At 47.5% G+C, this 27,150-nt stretch overlaps 1 protein-coding gene across 3 annotated transcripts; it reads right to left on the bottom strand.

Annotated features, from left to right (window-relative positions):
- Window positions 1-890: 890 nt before the first annotated feature.
- Window positions 891-26,927, bottom strand: PITX1 (paired like homeodomain 1). 3 transcript variants are annotated; one of them, XM_006116040.5, is made up of 4 exons: window positions 26,246-26,927; window positions 10,117-10,263; window positions 6,799-7,004; window positions 891-2,753 (listed from the first exon to the last, which is right to left on the bottom strand). In XM_006116040.5, exons 2-4 carry the CDS (start codon window positions 10,256-10,258, stop codon window positions 2,223-2,225), a joined length of 879 nt encoding a protein of 292 aa, XP_006116102.1. In that variant the 5' UTR covers window positions 10,259-10,263; window positions 26,246-26,927; the 3' UTR covers window positions 891-2,222. The 3 variants fall into 3 exon arrangements, with proteins under 3 accessions (XP_006116102.1, XP_075756527.1, XP_089625610.1); XM_075900412.2 differs by lacking the exon at window positions 26,246-26,927 and adding an exon at window positions 10,967-11,276; XM_089769484.1 differs by lacking the exon at window positions 26,246-26,927 and having other exon boundaries at window positions 10,117-10,853.
- Window positions 26,928-27,150: the final 223 nt, after the last annotated feature.

Genomic DNA, 27,150 nt, shown 5'->3' with positions numbered 1-27,150 from the left:
CTTTCATATATGTAAATTAAGTGCAATTGCCATTAGTTCTGCTCGCAACAGAGCGACCTGAGCATGAATGTGTACAGTCGATTGAGCTGAACACTTTTGGCTTTTGTGCCTTAAGTTTACCAGGGGAATAACGCGATGCCTGACCCCTCCACGCCAAGAACGTGAATGAGCGATGGAGCCTACATCTCTCCATAGTGAGCGGTTGACTGAATTATAATTTTCAACAAACTTGAAACAAAAACTCAAAACCGAACATAGTTGGTTTGACTTGACGCTGCTTGCAAGCTTGAAATACAGTATAGTGGGTCGGAACCGTTTATGATACATCTCATCTAGAGAAGCTATGGGGGGGGGTGTGTGAAAATGAAGCTAGGACAAGTAAAATCCCACAAACAAGGATTTGGTGCCAAACTTTTAACACGGGACAAGAGTATTTTTGGATGCAAAGGTTAGCTCCTGTAACGTTGTTTCTGGAGAAAAAAAGAATCTCCGATAAACAAACAATATTGTTCAACCAGTGCATACAGCCATTCGATTAAGAACTGGATTTATAAAAGCTGCAATGTCATTGAACTGATATGGTAAAGTGTGTCGAAAAATTAGAAATGGGAGGATCTCCAGTGGATGGAACTGCCAACCCGGAGAACCGGACGTTAGTTGTGGACTTTTCCCCTTTCCAAAAAGAATGAAATGTTAATATTAACTTTAAGGACGGATTGCCCTTTCCCATTAAGTAACTAACTGGACCCTTAAATGTTATTTTCTAAGAAGCCAATGGTGTTTAGCTTAAATATCTGCATACTCTGTTGCACTTCAAACAAAGAAAAAAATCCAAACAAATGTTTCCATTACTAGAAAATTTAATCATTCTTAATAAAAGGCAACTCCTCGAAATGGTAATGTTGGATGTTGAATTTCGAATAAAACTTTTTTTTATTATATGTTGAGATATATCATAAATATAGGCAGAAAAGATTAAAAGCATTGCTAGAGTTTGTTTTTATTCCCATGCTTTTAATTTTGGAAAAAAATCACAAAACATAACTTATAAAACAATAGATACTGCATCCTTATCCACAACAGCATTATTGAAACATCCAGCGTAACGTTTACCACAGGTGTGAAATACACTGGGAAAAGGAATACCTTGTGCATTTTATATTATGTTTCTTTGTCATCTACAGGTAATAAGTATCGACAAAAATAAGCAACAAATATGCCTGCAATTAAACTTCATATGCGTTTTGTATGCGTATTAATATTTAAAAGATCATATTTTATCGTCCATTTTTTGCCAACAAGCATCTACATTTACATCATAACACCTTAAGATTATTTTTGGTTCCTTGTTTTTCCTTCCCTTCTAGAAAAATAAGGAACTTTTCAAAATTGCTAAGCAACGTTTCATTATTTCAAGACTCGCTGTTTCTTGCAGTATCTGGGTTCACTTAATGACAGTCCGTTTTCTGACTTTTTTTCTTCTAGACTCTCTAGAAATGTTTTAAAAAGAAAAACACATTTTAAATAAAGATGACTGATAATTTCATTATCAGGATAAGATTTTGGGTGGAGAAAACGCTGGCCAGGTTAGCATTGGTGGCGTGATATATTGTGGGGCTCTTCTCAGATACTGCAGTCCTTTTGGAAAGGCTAGAGAGGTAGGAACTGGTAGCTTCCTGCTAGGAATGACTGGATCATAGCTTCCAACTAAAGACAACATCAAGAATCATGCATTTGAAAACCATTTTATTCAACGATCTGGCACAATGTAACGGCAGATATAAATAGAACCTTCGTTAAGTGGTTGACCCTTGTCTGTAAGTTTTTTTTAATAGTTTCATACCTACTATTTTAACCATATTCCCGCAGAATCCACTCTGCACGTGATACTTTTTTTTGTCAGTGGTAAACATTATCCAAACCTCTTCCCCCACCGCAAACTGGGCAGCCCAGTCTGCAGCCTTTACTACCACCACCACTCCACCGTCCCATATCATACACCCCTTTCCCCCCTTTCCACTCTTATGCTCTATAAAGTGGACGCTTTAGAAACTCCTGTGCAAGTTCAAGTAAACACATACAACCCGCATCATCCAGAGGAAAATTGCAACTCATCCGTGGATTCGATTTTGGCGTCTCCTGCAACAGCTTTTCTGGTCCGTGGTTTTTTTGGTTTGGGTTTTTGCAAAGCCTCCCTCCCGGCTGGAGCCCGGGCGAGTCCGTCAGCTGTTGTACTGACAGGCGTTTAGACTGGAGCCCGGGCTCTGCAAACTGCTGTAGCCGAAACTGGAGTGCTGCTTGGATTTCAGTCTGAGGCTGGCCAAGCTGGAGTTGCAAGTGTCCCTGTACACGCTGTAGGGCGAGGCGGGCGGGCCGTAGGGACAGGCGGGGGAGGACATGGCGGAGTTGAGCGAGGAGCCGCTGATGTTGTTGAGGTTGGCGTTGGGCATGCCGGGCACGGCGGAGTGGCCCATGGTGGAGGGCATGCTCATGGAGGAAATGGTGCTGGGGGCGGAGAACATGGACTGCGAGGACAGGGGGCTCATGGAGTTGAAGAAGGTGAAGCTTTTGGTGGAGAGCGGCGCCGGGGCCAGGCTCTTGGTGGCCCAGTTGTTGTAGGGGTAGCCCGCGTACATCTCGTCGTAGGGCTGCATGAGGCCGCTGAACTGGGGCACGTAGCCGTTCTTGCACAGGTCCATCTGCTGGTTGCGCTCCCGCTTCCTCCACTTGGCCCTGCGGTTTTTGAACCACACCTGGGGAGGGAAGGCAGAGCGCAGGGTAAGCACCAGGCTGCTGCCCGGGAAGGGGGAGGGGAAGGCGCCCAGCACAGCCCGGCCCCAGGGAACGCAGCCCAGGGAGGGTCTGCAGAGGAAAAGCCCAAAGTGTGCAGGTCCTGGTTCTGCGCGGGCGCGCAGGAGCAGCGCGTAGCTCCGGCGTGTGCCACCAGCCCTGCGCTCCTCTCCCCGAAATCCCACGTGTTCCCTGGCTGGCCTGGCCCGGCTGAGTCCCAGCCTCCCGCCGATGCTCTGGCTGCGCGCAGCGCGCCGCTCTCTGCTTTTAATTTCCCCCTGCGCTTGTTGGCAGAGCGCATTAATTGGCCCTGCCGCAGCGCCTCGCCCAGGCCCGGCGCTGATTAGGGCAGGCCAGCCCCGGCTCGGCTGCGTTTCCGAGTGCTGAAGCCGGACAATAAAAGGCCTCTGTTACAGCTCGTAAAGCGGGGATTGGATTAGTGTGGGTAGGGTTAAAAAAAAAAGCATCTCCTGTTGGCTGGCGCAGCCGGGGCCTTTCTATCTAATGAGACTGTACAGCCCGGAGTCGGGCTCTGATGCTGAAACAGTTTGGCTCTAGGGCGGTGCGGGAGATCCCTGGCACCCAAAGCTTTTTCCCCAAAGCAGGAAAAGCCGGAAGGGGAAGCGTGCGGATTGGGCTGGCCAAGCTGGGGAGAAAAAAATTCTCTTCCTGCCTGGCTGGTGACACCCGCCTGTGGATTCTCCTCTCCTATCTGCCCCCTGGCTTTGGTCAACGTGGCTTTGTCCCGTTAAAGCCTCTTACGTTTTTCCCTTGGCCCATCAGAAGCCATTCCCCACTGCAGCCCATGCAAAAGGATGGCCGAGAGCTGTCTTGAGCACTGCCATGAAATTCCTACTGCTCTCCACCCGCGGATTTAAATCCCCTCTAAACTGCGCGACTCCGAGGTTCTGCTCTTTCCGCCTGGTCTCCCGGCTTTTGAATGGCAGGGCTGGATGTTTAAACAGCGACAAGGATGGGCATTTCGGGGGGGGAAAGATCGCGGGGTCGATGCGAAAAAAAAATGCCGTAAAAATATGAAGAGGAAGCGAACGTCAGAATGTTCAAACCCTGTAATTCACTCCTCGGAAGGTGCTTCCAGACAGGAATTTCCTGAAAATGAGGGGTAATGTTTTAATTATGGCTTCTAGACATTTTAAAGGAAGGCCCTCCCGGCAAATTAAAGTCGGTTTTGCAAAACTGCAATCTCAGAACATCAAACCGAGCCATTGCGGTCCGGAGGGGAGAAAGATCCAGTTAATGGCAACTCATATTAATTTGATTTGCTTCCTGAAATATTCCAGCAACATAAACGCACATTTTAGCCCTGACCCTATAGTTTTTTTAATGAAGAAAACTGCTACCAATACAACGATTTCAAATACAGCAAGTATGTAGCCAGGACAAGCTGTAAGAGGTAATCAAAGATCGTCTAATTTGCTCGGTTAGTCGGTTACTCCTCTAGACAGTCACTAGGCTCTGAGGGACAGGACTGAAGTGAATTTAATCAAATCTACCTCCATTTTCTCCGCTTATTTATTATTGGCAGCGCTGGTGATCCAGAGAACGGTTTAATCCCTCCCGTCCCAAACTTAATATTTGCTTTGTAACGACGTTCAAAATCCGTCCCTTGGGCTTGCTTCCTTACTAACTTTCTTTCTGACCTACGAATTGGGGCCCGATCCTGGTAGGGGCCTGGAAGGGTATTTCAGCGCTGGAAAATCCAGACAGCCTTTAAGGACTTTCCAAGGTGCAGGGTTTTGTATGCCTATCATTGTAGGGTTTTTTCTTCCCCGCTGCGGATTTGGAATCGGCGAGGGACTTTGTAGACACAACACACAGCAGAGACACACACGCGGCGTTGGGATCAGCAAAGCCATTCTGGAAACAAACCAGGGAAACATCCCCCACCCGGGATGAAAAACAAATTGGAGGTGGGAGGGAAAATACCCCCAACTAAAAGGAGCGATACACAAAGCCACCCAGAACCAATCCACCATCAGACTCAATCAAATCCGAATGCCGGTACGAGCCGTTTTGATTTGACATTTTATTATAACAATCGAATATACGAAAAATAACCAATAAATGACCTAACTCGATATTCTGCGGCGGTGTTGGCTAGATCCTTATAGAGCTTCCGACAGCTCCGTGCCCCGAGTACGTGTGTCTATACTGGTTATTGACTTTGGAGTCTAATCTACCCAGACCCTTGTCCTTTCGTTTGTCTATTGGCAGTTCGTACAGTTGACTAGTACAAATAGCTTATCTGCCTCATCATAGAAGTTTAATTGTGTAGAGGAACATTTGCTATAGATACACCCGGCAGGGTGTGCTTGTTGTGTGTACAGTGCACCGCAGAGGGCCATTAACCACTCCAGAATTATAGACAATTGTCACTTCTCAGTACAGAGATTTCCTACATTATACAGAGACATCTGCTTCCGTGGTGCAAAGCAGCTTCTTTTCCGCCGCTTTTCCCTCGCGCTGTCATATTTAAATCACATCTTACTACACAGACTTTATCCGCTGGCACTTCACTGTCTAGGAGAGTGGAAACTTGCCTGTGATTCTATGCAGGTCTGATCCTCCGTTTTAATGGAACCTACCCTCCGAAAACTCAGTCTAAGCTAGGCCTGGTGAGACTCCGCGGGACTGGAACACCCCCAGGTAAACCTGTACCTGGGACACGGGAGTTTCTTATTCGCGAAGGGGAATGGAAATCCCTTGGCCTCTGCAGCGAATCTCCATATTTCTAACCATGGATTACTCACATTACAATAAAAACACCGACCCCTTGCAAAGCTCCCTGGGAGGATGTCGTTGTCCTCACTCTCCCAGACAGGTGAAGAGAACTGCAAATATCTTCCCTGTTCAGGGTTCCAGGACTGTCTTTAATGAATCCAGGAGGGAACAGTACATCCAGCAAGATCTCTCTTGTGGCTGCCCGCTACCAGCCACAGGGGCGATTTAAAAACGGGCTTTTCCGGAGCCTTCTCTCTGGCTATTGTGTGGTGTTTACACTATGTAAATCTTAAATCGGGGTTGATTTAAAAAAAACTTACTTGGGGCTCCTCAAACTCCCTCCCTAGGCAGTTACATAGAAAGAGCTGCCTGCATTTAACTCTTGATTCCTGGGCGCATCCTTTACCTTCCATTTCCTTCCCCCTACCTCTGTCTAGCTGTCTGTGCCTGCCTTATTTTCCCAGCTGGGCTTTAGAGGCAGCTCTTCTGTGCCCAGCTGTTGCTTCTGATTTCCCTCTGCTCTCCTGAGATCTCGGCTCTTTAGAATGAGGGGCAAGAGGGAAACTTTGGGACAGGGCTTACAAGAGATGGCAAGTTGCCTGAGCTTCTGACAACCCCGGCCTGCCTGGCGTGGCTTTGCTTTCGAGTTACTGCCTGAGAGACATCAGGTCATCTCCGCAAAGTATTTCCTTCTCTCCCATCCTCCGGGATCCAGCTCCGATGAAAAGCGAGGAAGCGAAATGCAGGCGCGGGAGTTACCGTAGTAGGGATTCTCTATTTATTGTGTATGCCCCATAGTTATGCCATAGATTTCAATCTTACACTTATGCCCGGGTATTATCTAAGGAGCACTGTACATCCTGGGTAAGTGCTGGCCAGGAAGATGGAATTGACGGGACACGTGTTGTCACAGAATTCCAGGACTGAAAGGGTGACAGAATCACAGGCCATCCGATCGCCCCCCACGCCTCTCAAATATTATGCTGCAGTCGGTTTTAAAAGACAAATCGAACAGCTGTTCAACCAATTTGTCCTTCCCTTTAATTTCCCCACTCCCAGGCGCCTGGTCATCTATACACGTTTGTATTTTCTCTTGAGAGGCAACCTACTAAAAAAAAAAAAAGTTTTTCGATTGTAGAAAAGACCGCGGGCCGAAGCCGCTGCTGGCTGGGAGTCCCAGCGCCCGGGCCCTACAAGGACCAAGCTGATTGCCAGGAGAAATGAATTGCTGCTAGCACGGCTGAGCCCCCCCTGGCCTGGCCTTACCCTGACTCTGGGCTCGGTGAGGTTGGTCCACACAGCGATCTCCTCTCTCATGCTCATGTCCGGGTAGCGGTTCCTCTGGAAAGTGGCCTCCAGCTCCTGCAGCTGCTGGCTGGTGAAGTGAGTCCTTTGCCGCCGCTGTTTCTTCTTCTTCGCCGGATCGTCCGCGTTCCCATCCTCGCTCTTTTGCTCGCCGCTCCGCTCTTTTTCTGCGAAAAAAACCAACCAGGCACCGAGACCCGAGCAGTGAGACACGCGGAACTGGCCGCCTGGCCCTTAGATCCCCTCCCCCCCAGCCATTTGGCGAGCGGACGAAACAGAACCCCCTTTTACAAATCTCTTGTATGTGCCTCTATCGTGCGAGGCTAGAGCGCCTGTTTCCGACCACAGGCCCAGCGTGTGTAAACCAGCCCCGCGGGATTAGTTTCTTGAACCCCGGAGTAGGAAAAAAAAAAGTTTCCCCTGAAATGTAATTTCCAGCCAACAATAGAGTGTTCGATATTCCTCTCTCCTAGGCCTGCTCTTTTATCCAGAGGACTCTGCAATTTACACAGGCTCGGCTTTTAGATGGAATCAAATAGAACAAAACAAAGAAGGAAACAAATCTATTTACAAATCTTTTCCCTCTCTGTGATTTCTCTCTCTCTATCTGCAGAGAAACCTTCTGCTCCAGTATATTGCGGCTGTGTATGGTCATTTCCCCACCGTATTAATCTTAGAAAACCTCAGGAGTGTAAAATAAAACATGAATTAATTGAAAAGCGACCCTCTCGGGGATAATAGAGTTTATTTAAGAAAAGAATGAGCCACTGAAAAGCTTTATCCAAAAATCAAACAAAAGGTAAGAAGCGGGGGGAGTTCAGTCAATTCTGTTCATCTAAATTTGGGGAAGGAATTCAAAACAATTGGTTGATACAACTAGGGGAAAACAGAAAATATTCCCAAAATCAAGGGGGGAAACGCTGGTCTTTTTATATATTTGAATATATTGTTGGATTTGCACAAATGGAATGAGAAATTCGATACATTATTTGAACTAACACCAGGGATTATACTAACAATTTATTAATGTATAGCGATACAAGCTTTCCCTGTATACATCTATCAAATATTTTTGTAGACGTATATACATACATGTATTGTATTATTTTTTATTTATTCTTTTCTCAAGAGCAACACAAAACTTTAAACATCTGGGTGTAACTATGCCACACATACGTTGTTTCTCTCTGTCTCTGGTTTTTGGTGTATTTATTGTAACATATACGCAATAGTGTGTACTAATACACACTAATATATACGTGTAATAATATATTACACATACTTAAATCAAAATCATATAGAAATAAACATACGCACGTGCTGCATATGCAAACCCGTCCCTTTGCGTTCATATACATGAGTTCGATTTGATTTGGTGAATGTCTGAGAGGATTTCACAGAGGACGGGTAGCAAAATAATGGGACAGCTCTGCAGTGGTGTACATCACAAAGCTGGGGGGAATGTAAAGCTGATTCTAGCGCATTGAAACGCAGACTTCCTTTCAGAGCCTGATTAATAGTAATATTTTAAAATGAATAAAAATCCTTGCAAAATACTTGATTCCTCATACTTTAAAAGACTCCTGGGTTTCCCTGGGAACTCTTGGGAGTAAAAATGTGGGAGCTCAAGCAATTAAATGGAAACCGAGCAGAGGTAAAGGGGCTTTATTGCAATCCGGATGGGCACTATTTCCAGTAAGTGGTTTGCAGAGCAAACAAGGCCGCGAACAGATACCCCATTTAAATATCCTTTTCCCTTCCTCTCTACCTTGGCAGCTACTTGTGTCCCCCCCAAACTCGCCGCGAGTGTGAATGTGTGTGTTTGCCAACCGAGGCTACATGACCTAACTGTATAAAGGCTGCATGTGAAAACGATTCCATTTTTTGAATACGCAAATCTTTCTGGCGGACAGGGGTTTTTTTTTTCAGCCCTCGGTGCTCGGGGGCTGCTTCTGATGCAGACAAGAGAGAAAACAAGTAAGAAAAATTGTTGCCGTCAAAGAGACCGTCTACCACAATGATTGCAATCTTTGCATTTGATTTATTCCAGCCACGTTTTCCTGAAAAATGCTGTCTGGGAATAAGCCTTTGATACCATTTCAAATCATAACCCACATTAGCCTAAATTCGCATTAGCATGATTTTCCATTAAACAGTGAAAGGTATTTGGTTTTTTTTTAACTCAATGGACCCTGGTATTTAGTCTCCTTAGAATCGATGGATCAGATTGTAGGGGCACAGCAAAACAGAGCGATTATCTCCCTACACTATTTCAAATGGCCCTCACAATTCTAAACACCCCTTGTTCTCCAGTTTACACTCAAAGCCTTGTTTTCAAATCGTATTTGGAGGCAGAAACAAACGCGTTTTCTATCATGTGCATCTTTCGGGTTTGTTTTAGTTGCAGGCAAACAACTTGCAAAGAGTACGGCCTATTTAAATTGAAAAATAATAATCATTTTTAAAGCTACTCCTCTGTGCAGGGAAATTTTGAAGAAGGAACCACGCTCGGTTTTCCGTAGTCCATATTTTCCAGGGCTTTTTGCTTCCTTGACATGATGTTTCTTGTCATCTTAGAGAAACGGCTCCTGTTTTAATTAAATACCAACTAGGAAATCACAGCTTTCCCCGCAATAATTGCACATGTTCAACAGGCGGATGAAAAAGCGGAGACCGAACGACTCCTGTGTAGCTCCAACTCCGATCTTGTAAAAAGTGAGAGTGTATTCCCCGTGTATACATAAAATTAAAAATTAGACTTTGTAACGCGTAGCCCGTGTAATATAAATCTGAACAGCCTGCTAACTGGAAGGAACTCGCTCCATTCCCCCTCTTAATGTTTTGCAGTCTACCCCCCTTCCTTGGCCGGAGAGATCCTTTTACACCAGAGCTGGAAAATAAACCCCGGCAGAGCTGACATTATTTCAGAAACATTCTGCAAAACCGCACGCTCCGTGGAACCCCCCCCCCCCCCCATCCATTAAAAAGCAAATTAATATCCATTAAAAAGCTGCTGCTAGGCTTGAAGCTGGTAGCAATATTCTTCCCTTCCCTAGACTGTCAGAGCAGAGAGGTATGGGGGAGGGTCGGTTCCGTTTCTGCTAACCCTCCCATCCACTTTCCCGGGTTGACTCTAATTAATTCTACTGATTTATCTCCCTGCCCCCCACACCACCTGGCATTTCAATCTCTCTTGGCAGGAGAGTCGTGGGCAATGGGCATTCATAGGAAGGGAAAGAAAGGAAAGAGAGCGAAAAAGAGGAAGTGTAAAGGTTTTACCTGGGACTTCTGTATCTGACGATTCACTGGCTGAATTCTCAATCGGGTCTCTGGATTCAGAAGATCTTTGCAAATGGAAGCTGGAAGCCATGTCGTGGGAAGGCTGGGGTCTTAAGCTCTCTGGCAGTCTTTCCAAATTCATTCCACCTTTAAAGGAATCCATGGCCAGGAGGCTGAGTTGGTTTGGGTTTATGCAGGTGCTTATTCCACAGTATATATAAATATATAGGCATGCAAATCCTCTGAGCCCTATTTATGAATGGCTTTACTCTCCCCCTATTTTCAAGAGAGCCCGCAGAAGAGATCCGAGGAGCGATGCCTAGAAGTTGGTTCGTCTTTGCGCTGTGATAGTCGCCCGGGTGCAACCGAGTCCGCACGGAAGTGGTAAAGATCCCTGCTAGAAAAATGCGGGTTGCGCGTTGGATCGTTTAAAGCTAAAGAGATGCGAGCGACCTGCCCCAGAACAAATGCCTGTAGTGTAGTGAAACGGGGCTCCTCCCCCTTAAGGTTAAAACCTCCCCGTCTCGCTAATAGATCACTCCATCTAGCGCTCACCCAGCCTAATCTAGCGGCAAGAACTGCCCGCCAACTCCCCATATATGTGCGCTGCCTCGCGGGTTCCTTGGAATACTAGCCGCGAGTTTCGCAAAGCCTCGGCTCTCTCCTTCGGGGTCCATCTACCCCCCCTTTCCCCCGCCAGCTGGATTCTGGCTTCTCTGCTCTTCTTGCTGCAGGAAGAAACGTCTTTTTGTCCCAACGCTGGCTCTGACCGCGGCAAGCCCTAAACCAATCAGCGGCCCCCTTCCCACCCCAAACTTTCCCGAACCCAGAGGTTTATTCCGCGCAGTACCCGCTCTCCACGCGATCTGTTAAGCCCCAAATGTTTAAAAGCCTATTTCAGAGGCTGCTGGAAATCTGTCCAGTCTCTCGGAAAGCGGATCCGGGCGGCTAGTTTCCACCCAGAGCAGAGGAGGGCCAGACTTGTGTTTTGCACCGGGAAGCTTATTCCTGCCGGGAGACACCCGCTGTGCGCTTTTAAATTTGCTCCTGCATGGGGAGAAATAAACGTGCTTCCCCATTGGGCTGCGATACTAGACCTTTAAACATGCGGGCAAGCAATTTTATTGGGGACGATTCCGAGGCTCGGTTCAGGGGCAGTCGGTGTCGGCGTGTATTTCCGAGGGCTGTCATTATTGGTCAGAAAAGTGAAACTTGGCAAGGTCGCTTCCTTGCCCTGCGCGACGCGCCCTGTGTTCTCACAAGGGTCTGCCAATGGATCGAGCGAGGTTGCCTTGATTTGGGTTCATTAAGCTGCGGAGCCGGGGAACGGCAGATAAAAGTGATGGGGGGAGGGAGGAGCGCTGGTAGATTTTGTCGCTGGCCTTTCCTGCGCGCTTCTGAGTGGAAATAATGAAGGGACAATTTCTCCACTGATTGACACGACTGGACTTGGGGCTCTCCAGGTCGAAGCTGGCGAAGGCCCAAGATGCTGTGAACGGACCAGTGGAGCGAGTGTGTGAGGGAGGGGAGGGGAGAGGAGAGGAGACGCTGCAAATATGAAGCAATTCCCTTTGCTTTTGGGTTTATAGCGTGGGCTCGTATGAGCCTATCACCCATTAAAACTCTGGACACAGTCTGTCTCAGGTTCTCTGGCGCTGCTGCTGGCAGGGTGTGGTGTCACTTTAGTGACTAAATAATTAGTTGTTTACAGATCTAGTAAACAATCCAATCGCCCTTCCACTCACCTCACCCAAATCTTAGTAAAACGACCCTGCTCTCTCTGGGTTGGCACACACCAGGCGCCTTGATATCTCTCCTTTTCCTGCTGTTTCTTACATGGGGAACAACTGCCTACCCTATGCTCAATGGGTGAGCCTGCATCTGGAGGGAGAGTTTAAATCCCTCGCCTACCGATGGCAAACTAAGTTTGCAGGCACAGCTCTAAACTACTTTCCCACCGAAGGTTTTATTTGCAGTGAACGAAGCGTGGATTCGCTGTGGTTTGATCGCTCACTGACGACAATCTAATACATAGACCGTTGCCTCCTGTTGCAGCGAATGGCCTCTTTGACTTTTCTGGAAAACCCTCTTATTACAGCGTCTTTACAACCCCTTCATGTGGCTATAACAACTCCTCCAACTTCATAAAGTCCACACTCATCTCTTCCTCCTTTGGAGAGAGCATTTAATCTTTTTTTTTTTTTTTTTTTTTTTTTTGGACAAACTTTTCTGCAAGGCGGAGAAGTATAAGGCAGTCTTGGAAAACACTTTCTGTTCGCAGGGCCGCCCCTCTTCAAAGTCTACAGACTGGGGATCCATGGGAGTTTTGCCAGAGTAAGGACTGCAGCACAATCCTCCCTGGATCCAAGACTGATTCCCACCCCCCAATCTTTCAGCACTTTATGAATAACAAATAGTTTTCTTTGGCAGTGAACTCTCTGTGACCCATGGAAAGTGGCTGGTTGTTCTAGAGGTGGATTTCAGGCTTGGAGACCAGGAGAAAAAGGAGGGAGGCAACAAGCAATAAGAAAAGGATCGGCTGCAGCAAGGGTCAATGTCAGTTTTGAAAGTTCCAGCCACACTTAAGGGCAAGGCCGCTTTGGACTTGTCCTCGCTGCCGGTTGTGGTGTGTTTAATAGGGCAATGAATGTTCTCTTCCTAATACCTCCCAAGGTCACCTCTGCGGGGGTGGCTGCCACTTCTACACTAGCCTCCTGCTGGAGCCCAGATCATCCCCGAGTGAATTATTTTTGGTATTATTAGGCACTGGCTTCACCTGACAGCTCCCAGGGTAGGTGATTCACCTGGGGACAAGCCTCCGACAAATTCGGGTTTTGCTTCTTTTTTGAAGAAGAACCCTTTGATTAAAAATATCAATGTCAGGGGAACTTTTTTGAAGTGTAAAATCTCCAACAGCTCTTTAGCGTCCCTGTGAAATGTGTTGGGTATGGTATGGAGTTGCCTATCCTAATGACAAAGTGTTTCTATAGTCTAATTCGCAGCAGGCCCATTGCCTATGTTTATTATAAGAGCATCTTGTCTTCAATCAGACCCTCTGATCTGTACCTCTCCCTGATTTAAACTGAACACAGTCCTGGAAAAAATAATGGAAATAGGAGTTAATGATTGATATTTTCTCTGTCTGTTTGTATCTCTCTCTCTCTCTCTCTGTAGCCCAAACATTTGAATTTGGAGTATTTGTGGTTCCTTTATACTGCCATTGTTTTACATCACTTTGCTCCCGCAGACCACTCCCCAGTCTGGAAGCTTTGGGCTGTGATTTGCAGCCAAGTGTCAAAAATGCCTATGGTGATTTCAGACGCCAGGAAAAACCTGTGTTGACTTGGGGTGACGTGGAGGGGAATCGTGAAAAATACCCCAGCACTCCACTTCGTGCTCCCTCCAAAGCACAAGGGAAACTCGTGGCACTGTCTGGCTGGGCCCGATCCTGCATTACTGCTCTCTTAACCCCACGTGTATTTAAAGGGAGTGTGCCCGGAATGCAGGATGAGGCCCAATCTCTAGACCCGCACCTGTTTATCGGCTCAGTGACCCGGTCTGCTAGCGGTAGGCCACACGTGGGCGGACGTGTCTGCCCTGCGGAACATCCTGGCCCCTCCGGTATTTTTCAGATTGCATCAAACTAATGCCAAAGGCCATGCTCACGTTTCCTTTTATATCTCACTTCGCTGGACTCGACTATCTGTACAACTGCTCGAGACGCCTGGAAACGCGCAGGAGTAGGCAGGGGAGAGGTTTTGGCTGCGAGGTGGCAGACCTCCACCTTCCAGGACTCCTGCTTTGCCAGCCCCTGAATCACTGGCAGGCAGGTAGGGAGGCGACTTCAAAAAGTAAACTCATGGAAGCGGGATATTGACTAGGGAAGGGGGAAGGACCCAGAGCAGGTCACAGAGGCCTTTCTTTGCTCTAGAAAAATGACCCTCTCCTCTTTATCTTCTCTGCTCAGTTTCACTGATCCATGGTGACACTCAAATTTGGTCCCAAATCAAGTAAAGATGTGGAAAGGAACTTTTGAAGTGCTCCTTGGAAAGTGGATGAAAACATGTTCCCTTTCTTTAGCCTTTTTTCCCCGCCGTGATTTATTTTGGGCTCGGTGCTCGTTCAGTTGTATTTCTTTTAAAAGAAATGACAGCAGAGATTTGGAGGAGAAGGCACTCGGGCCCAAGGGAGACCTGGCGAGGAAATATCCAACATTCAAAAAAGGGAACTGAACGGGGAATACCCCCAAACGCTTAACAGGCAAAACTTCTCTAGCAGCAGTTTTGATCCTCAGGGGCTGTTTTTACAGTTAAGCACCAACAGATAACTCGACAGTGATAGTGGGCAACTTCTCTGGACTGGATTCTGAATTCTATCTGTACCCACAAAGCTCTCAAACTGGTGTCATGCCAGCGTCTGTCAAGCTTGAATTAAAATACATTTCAGAATTATGTTCAGGCAGGGCTTAATTTTTAGGTTATTTAAGCGGGGCACGGTTTAAAAATGCCTATGTTTATAAGGACATCTGGTATTTAATCAGAACCTCTGATTTTCACCTCTCCCTGATTTAAAATGAACGCAGTCCTTCTGGAAAGAATAATAGAAATGGGACTTAATGATTGATATTTCTCTCTAGCTCAGACATTTAAAATTTGGAGGGTTTTAAAAAATTCCTTTATAGTTTTCTTGCTGTGAGGCCAAAAACAGGTTTGGAAAAAGAGCAAACCCTGAACGTAAGGTCTCCGGACGCTTTGAAACAGAAGTGTTTTGTGTCCTCCCCAACCTGTAGGGATGCGAAACTACACGGGAAATGCTCCAAATGTGGAGAACAGTGTTGATAGAAACAGACCCTTTTAACATGGTGCTTAGAGCGGTGTAAAATTGGAGGCTTTTTTGATTGGTTTCTTTGTTTTTTGAGAGGCGTGTGTGTGTGTGTGTGTGTGTGTGTGTGTGTGTGTTTACATGCCCGTCTTGCAGGGCTTTTTAAATACATTCTGCGTCGTGCGTTTTAGAGTCAAAACTTTCCCAAACTTTCCTTCTCTAGTCCAAAGCACAGATCCGCCCTCATAGGACACATGCTCTTTACCCGTGGATGGACGTTATTTTCATTATAGCCTCGATCTCAGGGATGCTGATACGTTGGGGGCAAATGGAAAATAAAGCGAGGACGATCTCGTTGTCTCAAGCTAAAGGGTGAAATAGCCAGGCTGCGTGCCCAGCCAGGGCACAAAACGGCGTGTATTCCTGATATACTGGAGTCTTTGCACTGAGTCCATGGGAGTGTCTGAATTCGTTTCAAGCAGCTCTCGGTCACGCCTTTGGTCCTTTTTTTTTGTGGCTAGTTCAGGTCGGAGCCCTTCGGGTTCCCAGGGTGGTTAGAGCGGGCTGTATGGTCTACAGCGGCCCGGTCCGGAAGGAGGAACCGAACAGAGCCCAAGGCACAGACTGGTGCAGCTGACTGGAGGGGCTTTCCCTCTGTTCTTCACAGGTGCCCTTTCCCCCGGGGTTTGCCCGCTTGGAGTCTCCCAGAGTTGATTTGCATCGGGAGGCCAAGGCCAATACGGGGGAGGGAGGGGCAGGCCGCCCCGGGCGCTTTTCGAATGGTCCTTAACTCCGGAACGGAAACGAGAGGTGGCCTGCAGTCCTCTCCTCGGTCCGCCCTGAAACATCTGGCCGGGCATATGGAGCGGGTGGCTGGCGTTCGGGATCCTGTAGGATAACCCTCTGTAAGGGCGGGACGTCTGACAAACCTGAGCCGCACGTGATCCCATTGATTGGTTTATAAACGGCCTATTAATGACCTGACTTAACAATGGCTTATCGATCCCTTAAGGCTCTGATCTATTGATTTATACATTGCCCACTAATGGGGAAATCTCTTGATCTGTAAGCAGTTTATTGCTCTATTAATGGGCAGGTCTCTTGGTTTACAAATCGTCTATTCATCATTGATACAAAAGACCTGTTACAGGGATATAGATTCCGCTGATCTATACGTGTACATTTGTGAGTCTCTGAGGGGGAGCCGTGTTAGTCTGCATCCGCAAAAACAACGAGGAGTTCTCTGGCACTAACATATTTATTTGGGCATGCATCTGACGAAGTAAGTCTTTTCCCAGGAAAGCTGATGCCCAAATAAATATGTTAGTCTGTAAGGTGCCATAGGACTCCTGGTTGTATTTGCGGGCATATCCTTCCCAGATCCAGTCTATTGGGTAAATAATCCCTTTAGTATTTGAATGCAAAATGATACAGTTAACTTGGGATAAAGCAAAACGATGCAAACTTTAAGCCACCATGAGACTGTGCCGTAAAGTCCTGCTCTGAACTGATAGAGCTATAGTTTTATACGATCTATTTTAGAGTATCTATTTATTTTGCAGTCCCCCACATGCCTAGTTTCTGTCTCGCCGCTTTAACCACCTTTACCTGCGATTTCACGGGGGTGGCAAATCTAAATTAAATATTATAGGTGCCTCCAAAAGACTGGCATAAAAATCGCCTGTACCAAGAATCTATACAATACAGCACAAGTGGCACAAATCGGCGATTGTCTCCAGTTTTAATGCTGGCGCCTATAAAACTGATCCATGCCCGCATGTCATAGTTTCCATGCACAGAAGATACGGTGCCAGAGTTCCCTTTCCCTTCCATTATAGCTGTCAAAAGCTACATGTCCTCTTCCATTTCAGGGATGCCATGGCTTTAACTGATTCGCTCAGCAGATCGTTTCGCAGCTGATACTCCCCGCGTGTGGCTTGGCGAGATTTTCCAAACCAAGCAACAAAACAACTGAAGCCTGGTTAGCCTTTCCCAGCCGCAAAGTGCAAAACGCGCTGGTTTCAGCAGGCTGCCATTATGTCACCCTGGTAACACTCACCCCCTGAGTTTTTAATGTTATAAAGGCAGCCTCCGAATCCCAGTGCCACTGTCATTGGAAGGAGGAGATTAAGGAGTGTAGGGAGAGGAGGGACTTGTTTTTTTGGGGGGTGGACAGGGCAATAGATTTACCAATCCGTGGCCATTTTTAAATGATGTTGCTTCAATTTCTCCTCCCTACATCCGTGAATACAGCCACCAATGTTTTTGCCAAAGACGTCACTGCATTCAGCTAGACAGTGCTTGTTGCATAGGACTGCTAAGGTAGGTCTTCCCACGCTGCGCCCTATGGACAGGAGGTACATGTCTGCCCCCCCCCCCAGGGCGGGACAAAACTCATGTGTCAAAGGGGTAGCTGTGTTAGCCTGAATCTGCACATCTGAATCCGACATGCATCTCACAAGGTGGGTCTTTGCCCACGAAAGCTTATGCTCCAATAGATCTGTTAGGCTATAAGGTGCCACAGGACTCCTCAATATAAACTCATGTTGCGCTCTCCCCACCTGAATGGGGGGGGGGGGGAGGCTGGAACAATTTGTATAGTGCGGGTACTCAGAGCTGTTGAACCAAACTGTATAGAATCACAGAATCCGAGGGCGGGAAGAGACTCAGGAAAACCAACCACAGCTAAGTCATCCCAGCCAGGGCTTTCTCAAGCCACGATTTAAAAACCTGGAAATCATGGAAACCAAGCTAGGGGGTGCTATAGCACCCCTGGTTCCAGCACCTCAGTCTCTGACATACAGAGGAGACGGGGAAGGAAAGCAATCGCTAGGTGTGACGTCACCCGCGTCTCGCAAGTGACGTCACACTCGCGTTTACCGGTGAGCTCTCCCAGCCCACCCATTGGCGGGGCTTGGCCGGTGGCAGCTTTACTTTTAAAAGGGCTGAGTGGAGGGTATTTGTAAAAAGCTGCAGGCTCTAAATAGTTAGCAAAAGAGCTTAGGGAGCAAGGGGCGCCCCCAAAGGGTATTTCCCCACTCTGCTGGAAGAGGAGAAGGGATGCTAGGAAGCTGGATGGAAGAAGAAAAGAAAGTCCAGGGCAGGGGGATGCTGGATGCGGGGTGGGGGGAGAACTGGTTGAGCAGGACAGGAGCGAGAGACTGTGGGTGAGAGAGGAAAGTGAGGCCAGGTGGCTTTAGTCTGTAGTCATGACTTGGGGGGGGGGGGGGGGGAGGAGTGGGGGAAAGAAAAGGGGGAAAAATAGCCAAGCCTAAGGAAGAACCCCAGAATCGGGCCCCGTCGTGTAAGAGCCTGATCCAAAGTCATGGGAATCTTTCCGTTGGCCTCAGGGAACGTCGGATCAGATCCCGTAGAATAAGTCGCGCTCTTTCCTCCCTTACAGTCAGCGGGGAAGAATTCGATTCGGCTCGTGACATAGCCAGAGACAGGGAGAAATGCTCACATGGGAGGTGCATTTCCAGACACACAAGTTTCCCCCACTCCTAGATCCCTTTATCCCCGGCATCAACCGTAGTAAGCTTGCGGGTCGGGTCCGGATCTATTAGTCTGTATTTTGCATTGCCGGCTGTGTCAGACTTTTGACTCAACAAACACACCACCGGTTCCGGGGCAGACTCTGTCAGGGATCAACAAAAATCTGCCTCGCTGGCCGGAATGTGGCATTTAAAAATAAACAAACGCCACCCGACAGGGCTTTGAAAGCGTTAAAAATAAAACCGCTCGTTTGGAGTTTTGCAGGGAACAGAGCCCTTAGAAAACTTTCTATTGTCCCCTTTTTAAGAGGATTGGCTTTTATACACCAATCTGTGCGGGCCATTTTAAACTCAAGTATGTCATCAAGAAAGAGAGAAAATCGAAAGTGAAAAAGTGTAAAAAGTGTTTTCAGAACAACGGGTTGTTCTCGAGCAATTCCCAAATTGTCCAAATATTTGCTAAGGTTCTAAGGAGCAGCCAGTGGCTTTCTGCTGCGGGCCTTGTTCAGACAAAACTCCTATTGACTCGAAGGGGCTTCTTGCGGAGAAAGGACTCCAACACCGGGGATCACACATTCCCACCCACCCACACCCAGACAGCATATCTGGCAGAAAAATGCATTTTAGTCAGCTTTTCCTCTTCAGATTTATTAGCATTGGATAGACTGAATTTGTCTATAAATTAAGACCTGTTTCCAAAAAACCCAACAACCCAGCATTCCCCACATTCACGGGGAAAATACCATTGCCATACCATCTACGTGTGCCGTGCTTCTGTCATTGTAAGTGTCCCAGGATATTCCAAAGACAACAATATATGTGACTGGTTATTTCTGTTGGTGTGAGAGAGAAGCTTTGGAGCTTACACCGAGCTCTTCCTAGGGTCCAATACATAATTAAAAGTAAACGAAAAATGAGGGAAGGGGTCACAAAAATCACAGGCCTCTCCAAAGACCAGCTCTGCAGAGGCAGGAGTGAGAGTTCAGTAGACTCCTCCTGAACCCCTGCTGGTGTCATTTGGACGGGAGTGAACCTGGGAAGGATTTGGTCTATGGGGTTTCTTTTGTCTAGAGAGATGCTGCTAGTGATTTGAGGGTGAACAGATAAACAATAGGAAGCTTCCGCTGCCAGTTCTTTTCCAGCCAGAACTCCCCACGGATTTGTCGGGGAGTTCAGTCCAGACAGCAGAGTCTGGTCCATAAAATAAATAAGGAGGGAGAAAGCGCTTTTGATCCTTATCACAAAATAAGAGGTGCAATCAACAGGCCCCAGCCCGCTTGGCTCGGACTCCTTGTGTCAAGCTAACCTAACAAAAAAGCTTTCCATTTCCAAGCGAAATGTGTAACTGCTTTATCAGAGGACAATAAAACTTTTTGTTACAGGGAAGGGTTTCCTCCATTTACCTTCCCAGACAACAAAGCCAAAGGCCTGGCCATTCCTCCCGAGTGCAGTTCTAGCTGATGTGTCACCAATAGGCTATCGCAGGACATTGAGTTCAATGGGGAGGGGAGAGTTAAAACTGATGGCAAGATACTCCCTCAAGGATGCAGCTTAAAACTCCTCAGAACAAAATTCAACAGGTTTAAAAAACAAGCTAAGCCACCGAAAAGCGCCAGAGAATCTGTGTTTTAAACCCCATTTTTTTCCCATCCCAAGGGCCGAAAAATATTGGTTTGGCTCCTAAATGAGGAGGAAGGCGATTGTATCAGCTAACTCTAGTCCCCTATTGCTACAACTTCAGGGTGCGAGTTTGTTGAATAATGTTTTAGCGTTCTATACAAACACAAATCCTTCGAATCTCTGAAAAGTTCCCTCTTTCATTTTGGACTCCCGCGTTTGCTTGGTATTTATCTTCCCTGCTGTATCTTGCTACCCTGCGTGATTTCCACAGCTTTCTGACTCTTTTTAAGCACAAGTCACACACACACAAGCAAAGCGCATACGCACGAACATAAATCCGCTCCACAGAGGTGCACCTATGCTCAGGGTACGGGGTGCGTTGGTCTGCGTGTACATATTTTGTGTTTGTGCGCGTAGGGTTTTTTTTTTTGCGCGCAGGTAAATGTGAAACGCGCACGCAGAAAACCAAAATCCGGCAGGCACGTCATCTCAACCAAACGCACTTAGGAGTGTGATGCAGACACACGCCAGTCATAACCCGCGGTGGTACATACGCTCAACACAAAACAAACGCAGAACACACACACGCATGCACACACCAGACACCGCACACAACCTCCCCTCTCCCCAAAGCACACACTTATAGCCGGGCAACAACACTGACATCCAGACCAAACCAAAGTCCCGGGACACACGTGCACAAACCCACACCCACAGACCCACACGAGGGAGGCAAAGCGTCAAGATTTTGCGAGCCCGATTGTCCTCGGTCTCCAGGCTCGCTGAAATCCCGCCGCGGCTCCTCTCCCCTGAGCCAGTCTCTTAGATCCGAGCCCCACAGCTGCAAACCCACCAGGGCTGGCTGTCTCCCCGCGCCCGCTCTCAGCGGCCATCGCTAGTCCATGAAGGCCAAGGGATGCCAGGGATGCCCCTCGCCCCCGCAGCTAATTAATGTCTTTTGCACCTGCAGCCGGGGGCTCTGGAGGAGCTGGCGGGCCGGGGAGGCGAGCGGCAGAGGGGCCCGGTGCGGGGCCGGGAGCTGCCCGCCGGGTTTATAGAGCATTTTATTTTTTACACGAGACAATAAAACAGCTCCCGAGCCGCTGGGGAACCAAACCCGAGTGAACGCGCCTGGCCGCAGCGCCGGGGCGAGGCTGCGCCCCCGGGTTCGTGCCAGCGCCGGGAGCTGACTGAGTGGCCCAGCAAAGAGGAGGGCCGGTTGGCGGTGAAGTCCCGGCCAGGGCCGCAGCCCTCTCTCCGCGTTTGCAGGCGGGAGCAGCTCCTATATAAACAACTAATTACCCTGGTCATTTTCCTTCCCAGGCAGCAGGCCTGGGCCTGGCTTGAAGGCGCGAATGGTGCTTTCTGACCAGTTACCAGCCGCCCATCTTAGAAAGCTGGGAGGGGGCGGACCAGCGGGCGCCTGCAGCAAGTGGGAGGCGGGTTGGGGGGATCCGGAGGGCAGGGAGGCAGAAAACGCCCGTTCAATGGCGCAGGGGAGGATGGTGGAAAATTACGCGGGCTCCAGCCACATGTCCCCTCTGTGCAACAAGGGAAGAACTTTCCCCTTGGGACGAGCGAAACGTAAGCAGCCCTATAAGCAGCCCTATGGCCCATCCTCTCCCTGCAGCAAGGCGGTCCTAATGCTGCCCTGTCTGAGAACCATTCGGCACCACACGCTTCCCAGTTTCCTAGGCAGAAGGGATGCGCCCTACATCTACCTGGGGCAGAGGGGAGGGAGTGAGACCCTCAGCATTTGCCTTGTGCCCTGAGCGTTCCGATCGGTTTGTCTGTTGAGGCCCTTCCATCAGCTGAAAGCATCCTGTTACCTATCCAAACTATAACAATAATAATAATTATTATTATTATTAATAATAATTTTGAAAACCAACCCCCAGAAGTCCCGTGCACCTTATTTGGGCATCAGCTTTTGTGGGTAAAACCCATTGGTGGTTTTGACCCACGAAAGTTTATTCCCAAATCAATCTGTTAGTCCTTAGGATGCCACGAGACCCCTCTTTGTTTTCACAGACACAGACACGGCTCCCGCTCTGAGACCCATAATTTTAGTTGTTTAAATGAGACGACCCCAGATTCTTCCCTGGCTTCAGTGAATTTGTCCCACTGTTGGGTTCTGGCATTAGCCCATTTTTTCCCAATTAAAACCCATGTGGGAAAAATGGAATTTGCTCAGAGTTTTGTCTGTAGAACTGCCTCCGGGCAATCTATTTATTCAAGTGACATTCCAGCTCTAAGCCTCACAAGTGGATAAGTTCAAACTAGAAAACCCAGTTTAGTTAAATAAATGCGCGGGGACCACCTACCTTCTCTCTGCACTTGTACTAAACAGTCCCTCCCAATATTAAAAAGGTTAGGCACATGCAGCCATGGTAAACAGACCCCGTATCACTTTCATCCATGTCACATATACATATATGCAGGACTGTAATAGGAAAAGGTATAGAGATTGCCTTGTGAATGCAGAATTCTGAATATATACTGTCTGAACAGATTGATGTGACTTTTATAGTAAAGCCGCGCACTGAATTTCACCTTGAGAGAGTTTACAAAAAAAGTGGGATTAAATGATGATGACTTAATTTTTCTGCTGGTACAAACGATACCCCCAGGCTTTTTTGAAACACAGCAACTTGCTGCCTGGAAAAGTGTTTTTCCTATCACTACAGTTGGAAAGACAGGGATTCTCCTTTCTCCCGCTCCCCCAAAAAGCATCTGGTTGTGTGCCACGACAACTGTCTCACCAAAGTACCTCCAGTCCATCTGAGACTGTGCTTAATCTCAAGCTCAAATCAGAATGAGGAACTAGAACCTTTATGTGTCTGTCAAGACCCCTGCAGCCCACAGACTTGCATTGTGCATTAAGAAAATCCTGATTTGCTATTTGTAGGGCCTCACCTCAGCCTTGTATTTAACACAAACAGTTCCCAGTCTGACCTGGGGGGAGCTACAATTGACAGGTATAAATGTCTAATTTAGAAGTAATTTTTGGGTGGGAAAATATAATACAGCTTCTTGGCCTTCTCTCCTCAGAGAATGAAAATGCTTTTCTGATTAATTAAATGAGGAAGGGATACAGGAATTTGTTAGCCAGCCTGCTCATGTTTCTCAGTGCATCATTACAACTAAAATGCGTGTCTTTGTGTGGACTTTAAAAGATGCCTCTGATCCAGTATAATCAAAGGCCCAAGGACCAAGTGTCTATCGTTGGTTAGGAACTTTTTTTTAGTTTTTAAGGAACTAAAACCTGTAGTTTGAGCAGAAAAGAGCCTGTAATTGGAAGCACTCGATATTCTGTTTCCTTTTATTTTTCCCCCCACCTTGTTTCATTCGAGCAGCCTTTTAATTGCTGGCTGTGTTTTGATGGGGGAAACACATTTCCTTTAAACAGAACATTTCCTGAAAGGTTGAAATATTCTTCTAATGCACTGTGCTCTTTAACGTTCTCAGAACAACACTGAAATTCTGGAGAGCCATGATATTTCCTGTTTTAAAATACAGATTCAGAGAGACCATTAGCCTCTGTGTGGATTCTTAAACACAAACAAGCAAACTGAAACCTTCCGAAAAACAAAATAAAAGTTGAATTTAAGTTTAGAAACCAAGGAACAAAGTGTTCAGTTTTGCTCTCTTTTACCGCGGTGTAAATCTGGATTTACCTCACTGAAGTCTTTGCAATGACTTCACATTTACACCGACAGCAGAATTTAGTCCACTGGGATTTATTTTACACTTTTCGCTGCCTCGTTTGTGTAATTTTCCTTTAGATACTAAGCAAAGAACAAACATAATAGAGAACTCTCAAAGATAAGAACTTGACACTTTCCTTCCACTTTTATTGTAAGAACAACTATATCTTAAAAACTAACAACTTGGCAAGAGATAGGAAAATACTACCTTCAAGAAAGCTGTATTAATCGGGTTAGATGTAAAAGTTCAGAGCAAACAAAACGAATTAGTTTCTATTAGCAGGTTTAGGAGGCTGGCCAGCTAAATAATTATGCTTGTTTTTGCAGATTGCACTAGAGGGTGTTCTTTTCTCGTTTGTTACTTAAAAGTAGCACAGATCCGATATTTATCACCAAGAAAGAAAATAACAAAACTTTTGATCCATATTCCATGTCTCTAGTGTCTTACCTAAATCCACATAGGAAGGTATATTCTTGGAAAGACTCAATTCCATAATAAAATCTGCGTGGACAATAAAATAAACGGTAAACGAAAGTCTGTGGGTTTCGCCAGATAATTCCTAACTTTTTTGTTTAACCACAAAACATGCTGTTGCTAAGGCACATTTTGACTAAAAACAATAACGTTTCACACTGGATGTTGCCATTGCTTGAACAGCCTGGCGGGATTTTCAGAGGGACTCTGACAGGTATTTCAAGCTAATAAGAAACTCTTAATGAATTGCTATTTGTGTTTGTTCGGTTAAAAAAACTACAGAAGTAAACTGCACTTTTAACGGTATTGAAGTCAAATGTAAAATTAGTAGGTAGAAGTGAGCTATCAGGTGACCATTTAAACTTGTTTGGTTAGTACAAATATGATTTATTTTGTAAAAATAAGCGTAAAATAGCTTAGCGAGACAGTTGATGTTCCAAAAGATAGCTAATTAGGTTCTATTTTTATATTAAATTTGTATTAATCATTTAAATATGCTCGTGTCGTTGGAAATATTCAGGAAGAAGACAATAATATCGTAGGCTTTTTTAAATTAAGATTTAGAAAATCTTCCTAAATTCATCATTCTGTAGAAAACAATAGTATAATTTAGCCAAGTTAAAATACAGAAAAGCTGAGTTAACGATACAGGTATGAGATTTTTTTGCATCATTCCTGCTTACCACTGTTTTAGTTACAGTTATTTTTTTGACGTGTCAGGAGTTTTCGGATAAACTCATGCTCTCTTTATTACTGACGGAGACGGTGCCTATTCTTAAAATGAGATCGGAACAGAACGAGGAGGGAGCTAAAATATTATTTCCCTACAAATGAAAATGAACATTGCACAAACTTATTTCTTTCCATGCATAACGCTAATCAATGTCACCTGTTACAGATTTGCATTATTTGGACATGCTTTTCAGATATTAGTAGAAAGCCAAAGCTCCTTTGCATCTCCGCGTAAGGAGAATTTAAATAAAGCATTTCCAAAATTTCTATTTTCTAACCTTTACTACGATAAATTCTTACCGCTTAAAATTACACTGTTAAAACCAACTTGTTAGGGTCATAAATGATTGTCACATGAACTTTTTACACCTGTGAAATATTATTATACTCCTGGAAGCTGTAAGAAGTTAACCGCAATAGCGCTGCCTCGCCGGGTTATATTTTTATTTTAATACTCAAGAACAAGTAGCTGCAGCCCGTAAAAAACAAAGCTCCCGAGCCCATTCCATAAAAGTATAACATTTATTAGCGATGTTAAAATTTGTTCCTTGTCACGTTTATCGATGAGTTTCTCTTCGCCAGCCTTGATACTGTACAGCCCTGGACACACAAGGAACACCCTCCGCGGAAAACCGGTTGTGCTTAAATCTTCCAGTATGTAAAATGAGGTAACCCCCTTGGAATTATATTTTCTAACGCATTTGTCAGTTTTGACGAAGTGCAGCGCCCCCGAAGAATTTATACAAGGGATAAAGATGTCAAGGACTGCAACTTCAAGGCGAAGGCCAGCAGCCAGGGGACCAGCGGGAAAGGGGCGAGTTTGCTTGGGGAAGCACCGCAGCTGGAATTGGCTTCCCCCGCCATACTCTCGGCTCCCGGCTGTTTCGGGGCCGGTCAGACCCAAATGTGGCCAAGTTACGCACCCTTGTGGAGGGGCTGTTTGGGGAGCACTTGCCCCAGGATGAGGTGACGCGCCGACGAGGGAATCCTGTCCCCTCCCATCCATCCCTGGCTGCTTCGGCTCCGCTAAAAGCTGTCCGGAAACGGGACAGGTACCCACGCGCCCCAGGGGAGAGTGTGGAGGGCAGGAGCGCCTCTTTCTGGCAAGCGCCCCTAGAGTGAACGCAGGGAATGGGGCCTGGGAGTTAGGGGGACCGGGAGCTAGGCGTCTCCAGGCCTGCAACGCAGAAGGCTCTGGGGTCCCAGCGCCCTGGCCCCAGCTGGTTGAGCTTCGCCACCTGCAAACTTCCGCGGGGGAGGGAAGGACGAGGGGCACTTACCTGTGAGCTGCTCCTGGGCGACGCGGCTGGCAGGGAGGGGGCAGCTCCTCAGTCCTCCGATACAATCCCAGGGAGAAGGGCAAGGGCCCAGCTCGGCTCGGGAGGGGATCCTGGGCTGCGCTTCTCTTCGCTTCTGCTCCGGAGTAGCGTCAGCTCAGCGCGCTCTGTTCCATGGAGCCGCAACTCTGCGCTCCGAGGCCGCGGGGTGCAGCTAGCCAGCGGTGCGCTCCGAGGCCGCGGGGTGCAGCTAGCCAGCGGTGCGCTCCGAGGCCGGGCGCCCGGGGGGAGAGTCTGAAAGGGGCTGCAGGTCTGGCTTCGGTCTCCCTCGCTCTCCTGCCCAGGGTCGCAGCGCAGAGCCGGCGCGCTCCGGTGCCAGGGGCCAGCGCCGAAAGGGAGTCGCTCCCGAGGAGAGCTGGTGGCGCAGGGAGGCGCGCCCCCGTGCCAGGGCTCAGCACCGAGCTGTGAGCTCCCTGCCCTGGGGCTTTAGGGTTTCCCGGCTCCTTCTGACGTCACTAGAGTCCCAGGGTGCCACAGAGTCGAGAGTGGGGAGTGAGCCGCGAGCGCCGCCGAGACCCGCGTGCGGGGCTCCCTGCCTCGGGCCCTGGGGAAAACACGTTCCTCCCGGTAGCGCCTGGCGATTAACCCTTTGCCGGGTAACAGCCTCTGCCCCTGGCAGCCAGAGCACATGGCCCTGCCGCCTGCGCGGGGAGCGGGGGGGGGGGGGCGTGAAGTGGGAAGCCTCCTTATTTGGAATCTGCACAGGAGCGCTGAGGGTTCCCGGGGCTCTGGGTGTGGGAGTCTCTCCGAGCCGCCTGCACCGTCAGGGGGTTGACTCATCCGCCGAGGGCTGCTTTGGAAGCAGGGCTGGCGAATTTGCACCGCTCCGATGAGGAGGGTGCCTGGCT

The sequence above is a fragment of the Pelodiscus sinensis genome, chromosome 16 (assembly GCF_052426305.1).
Source record: "Pelodiscus sinensis isolate ZL-2025 chromosome 16, ASM5242630v1, whole genome shotgun sequence".
Lineage (NCBI taxonomy): Eukaryota > Metazoa > Chordata > Testudines > Trionychidae > Pelodiscus > Pelodiscus sinensis.
This window is presented reverse-complemented; position numbering and strand designations above follow the sequence as displayed.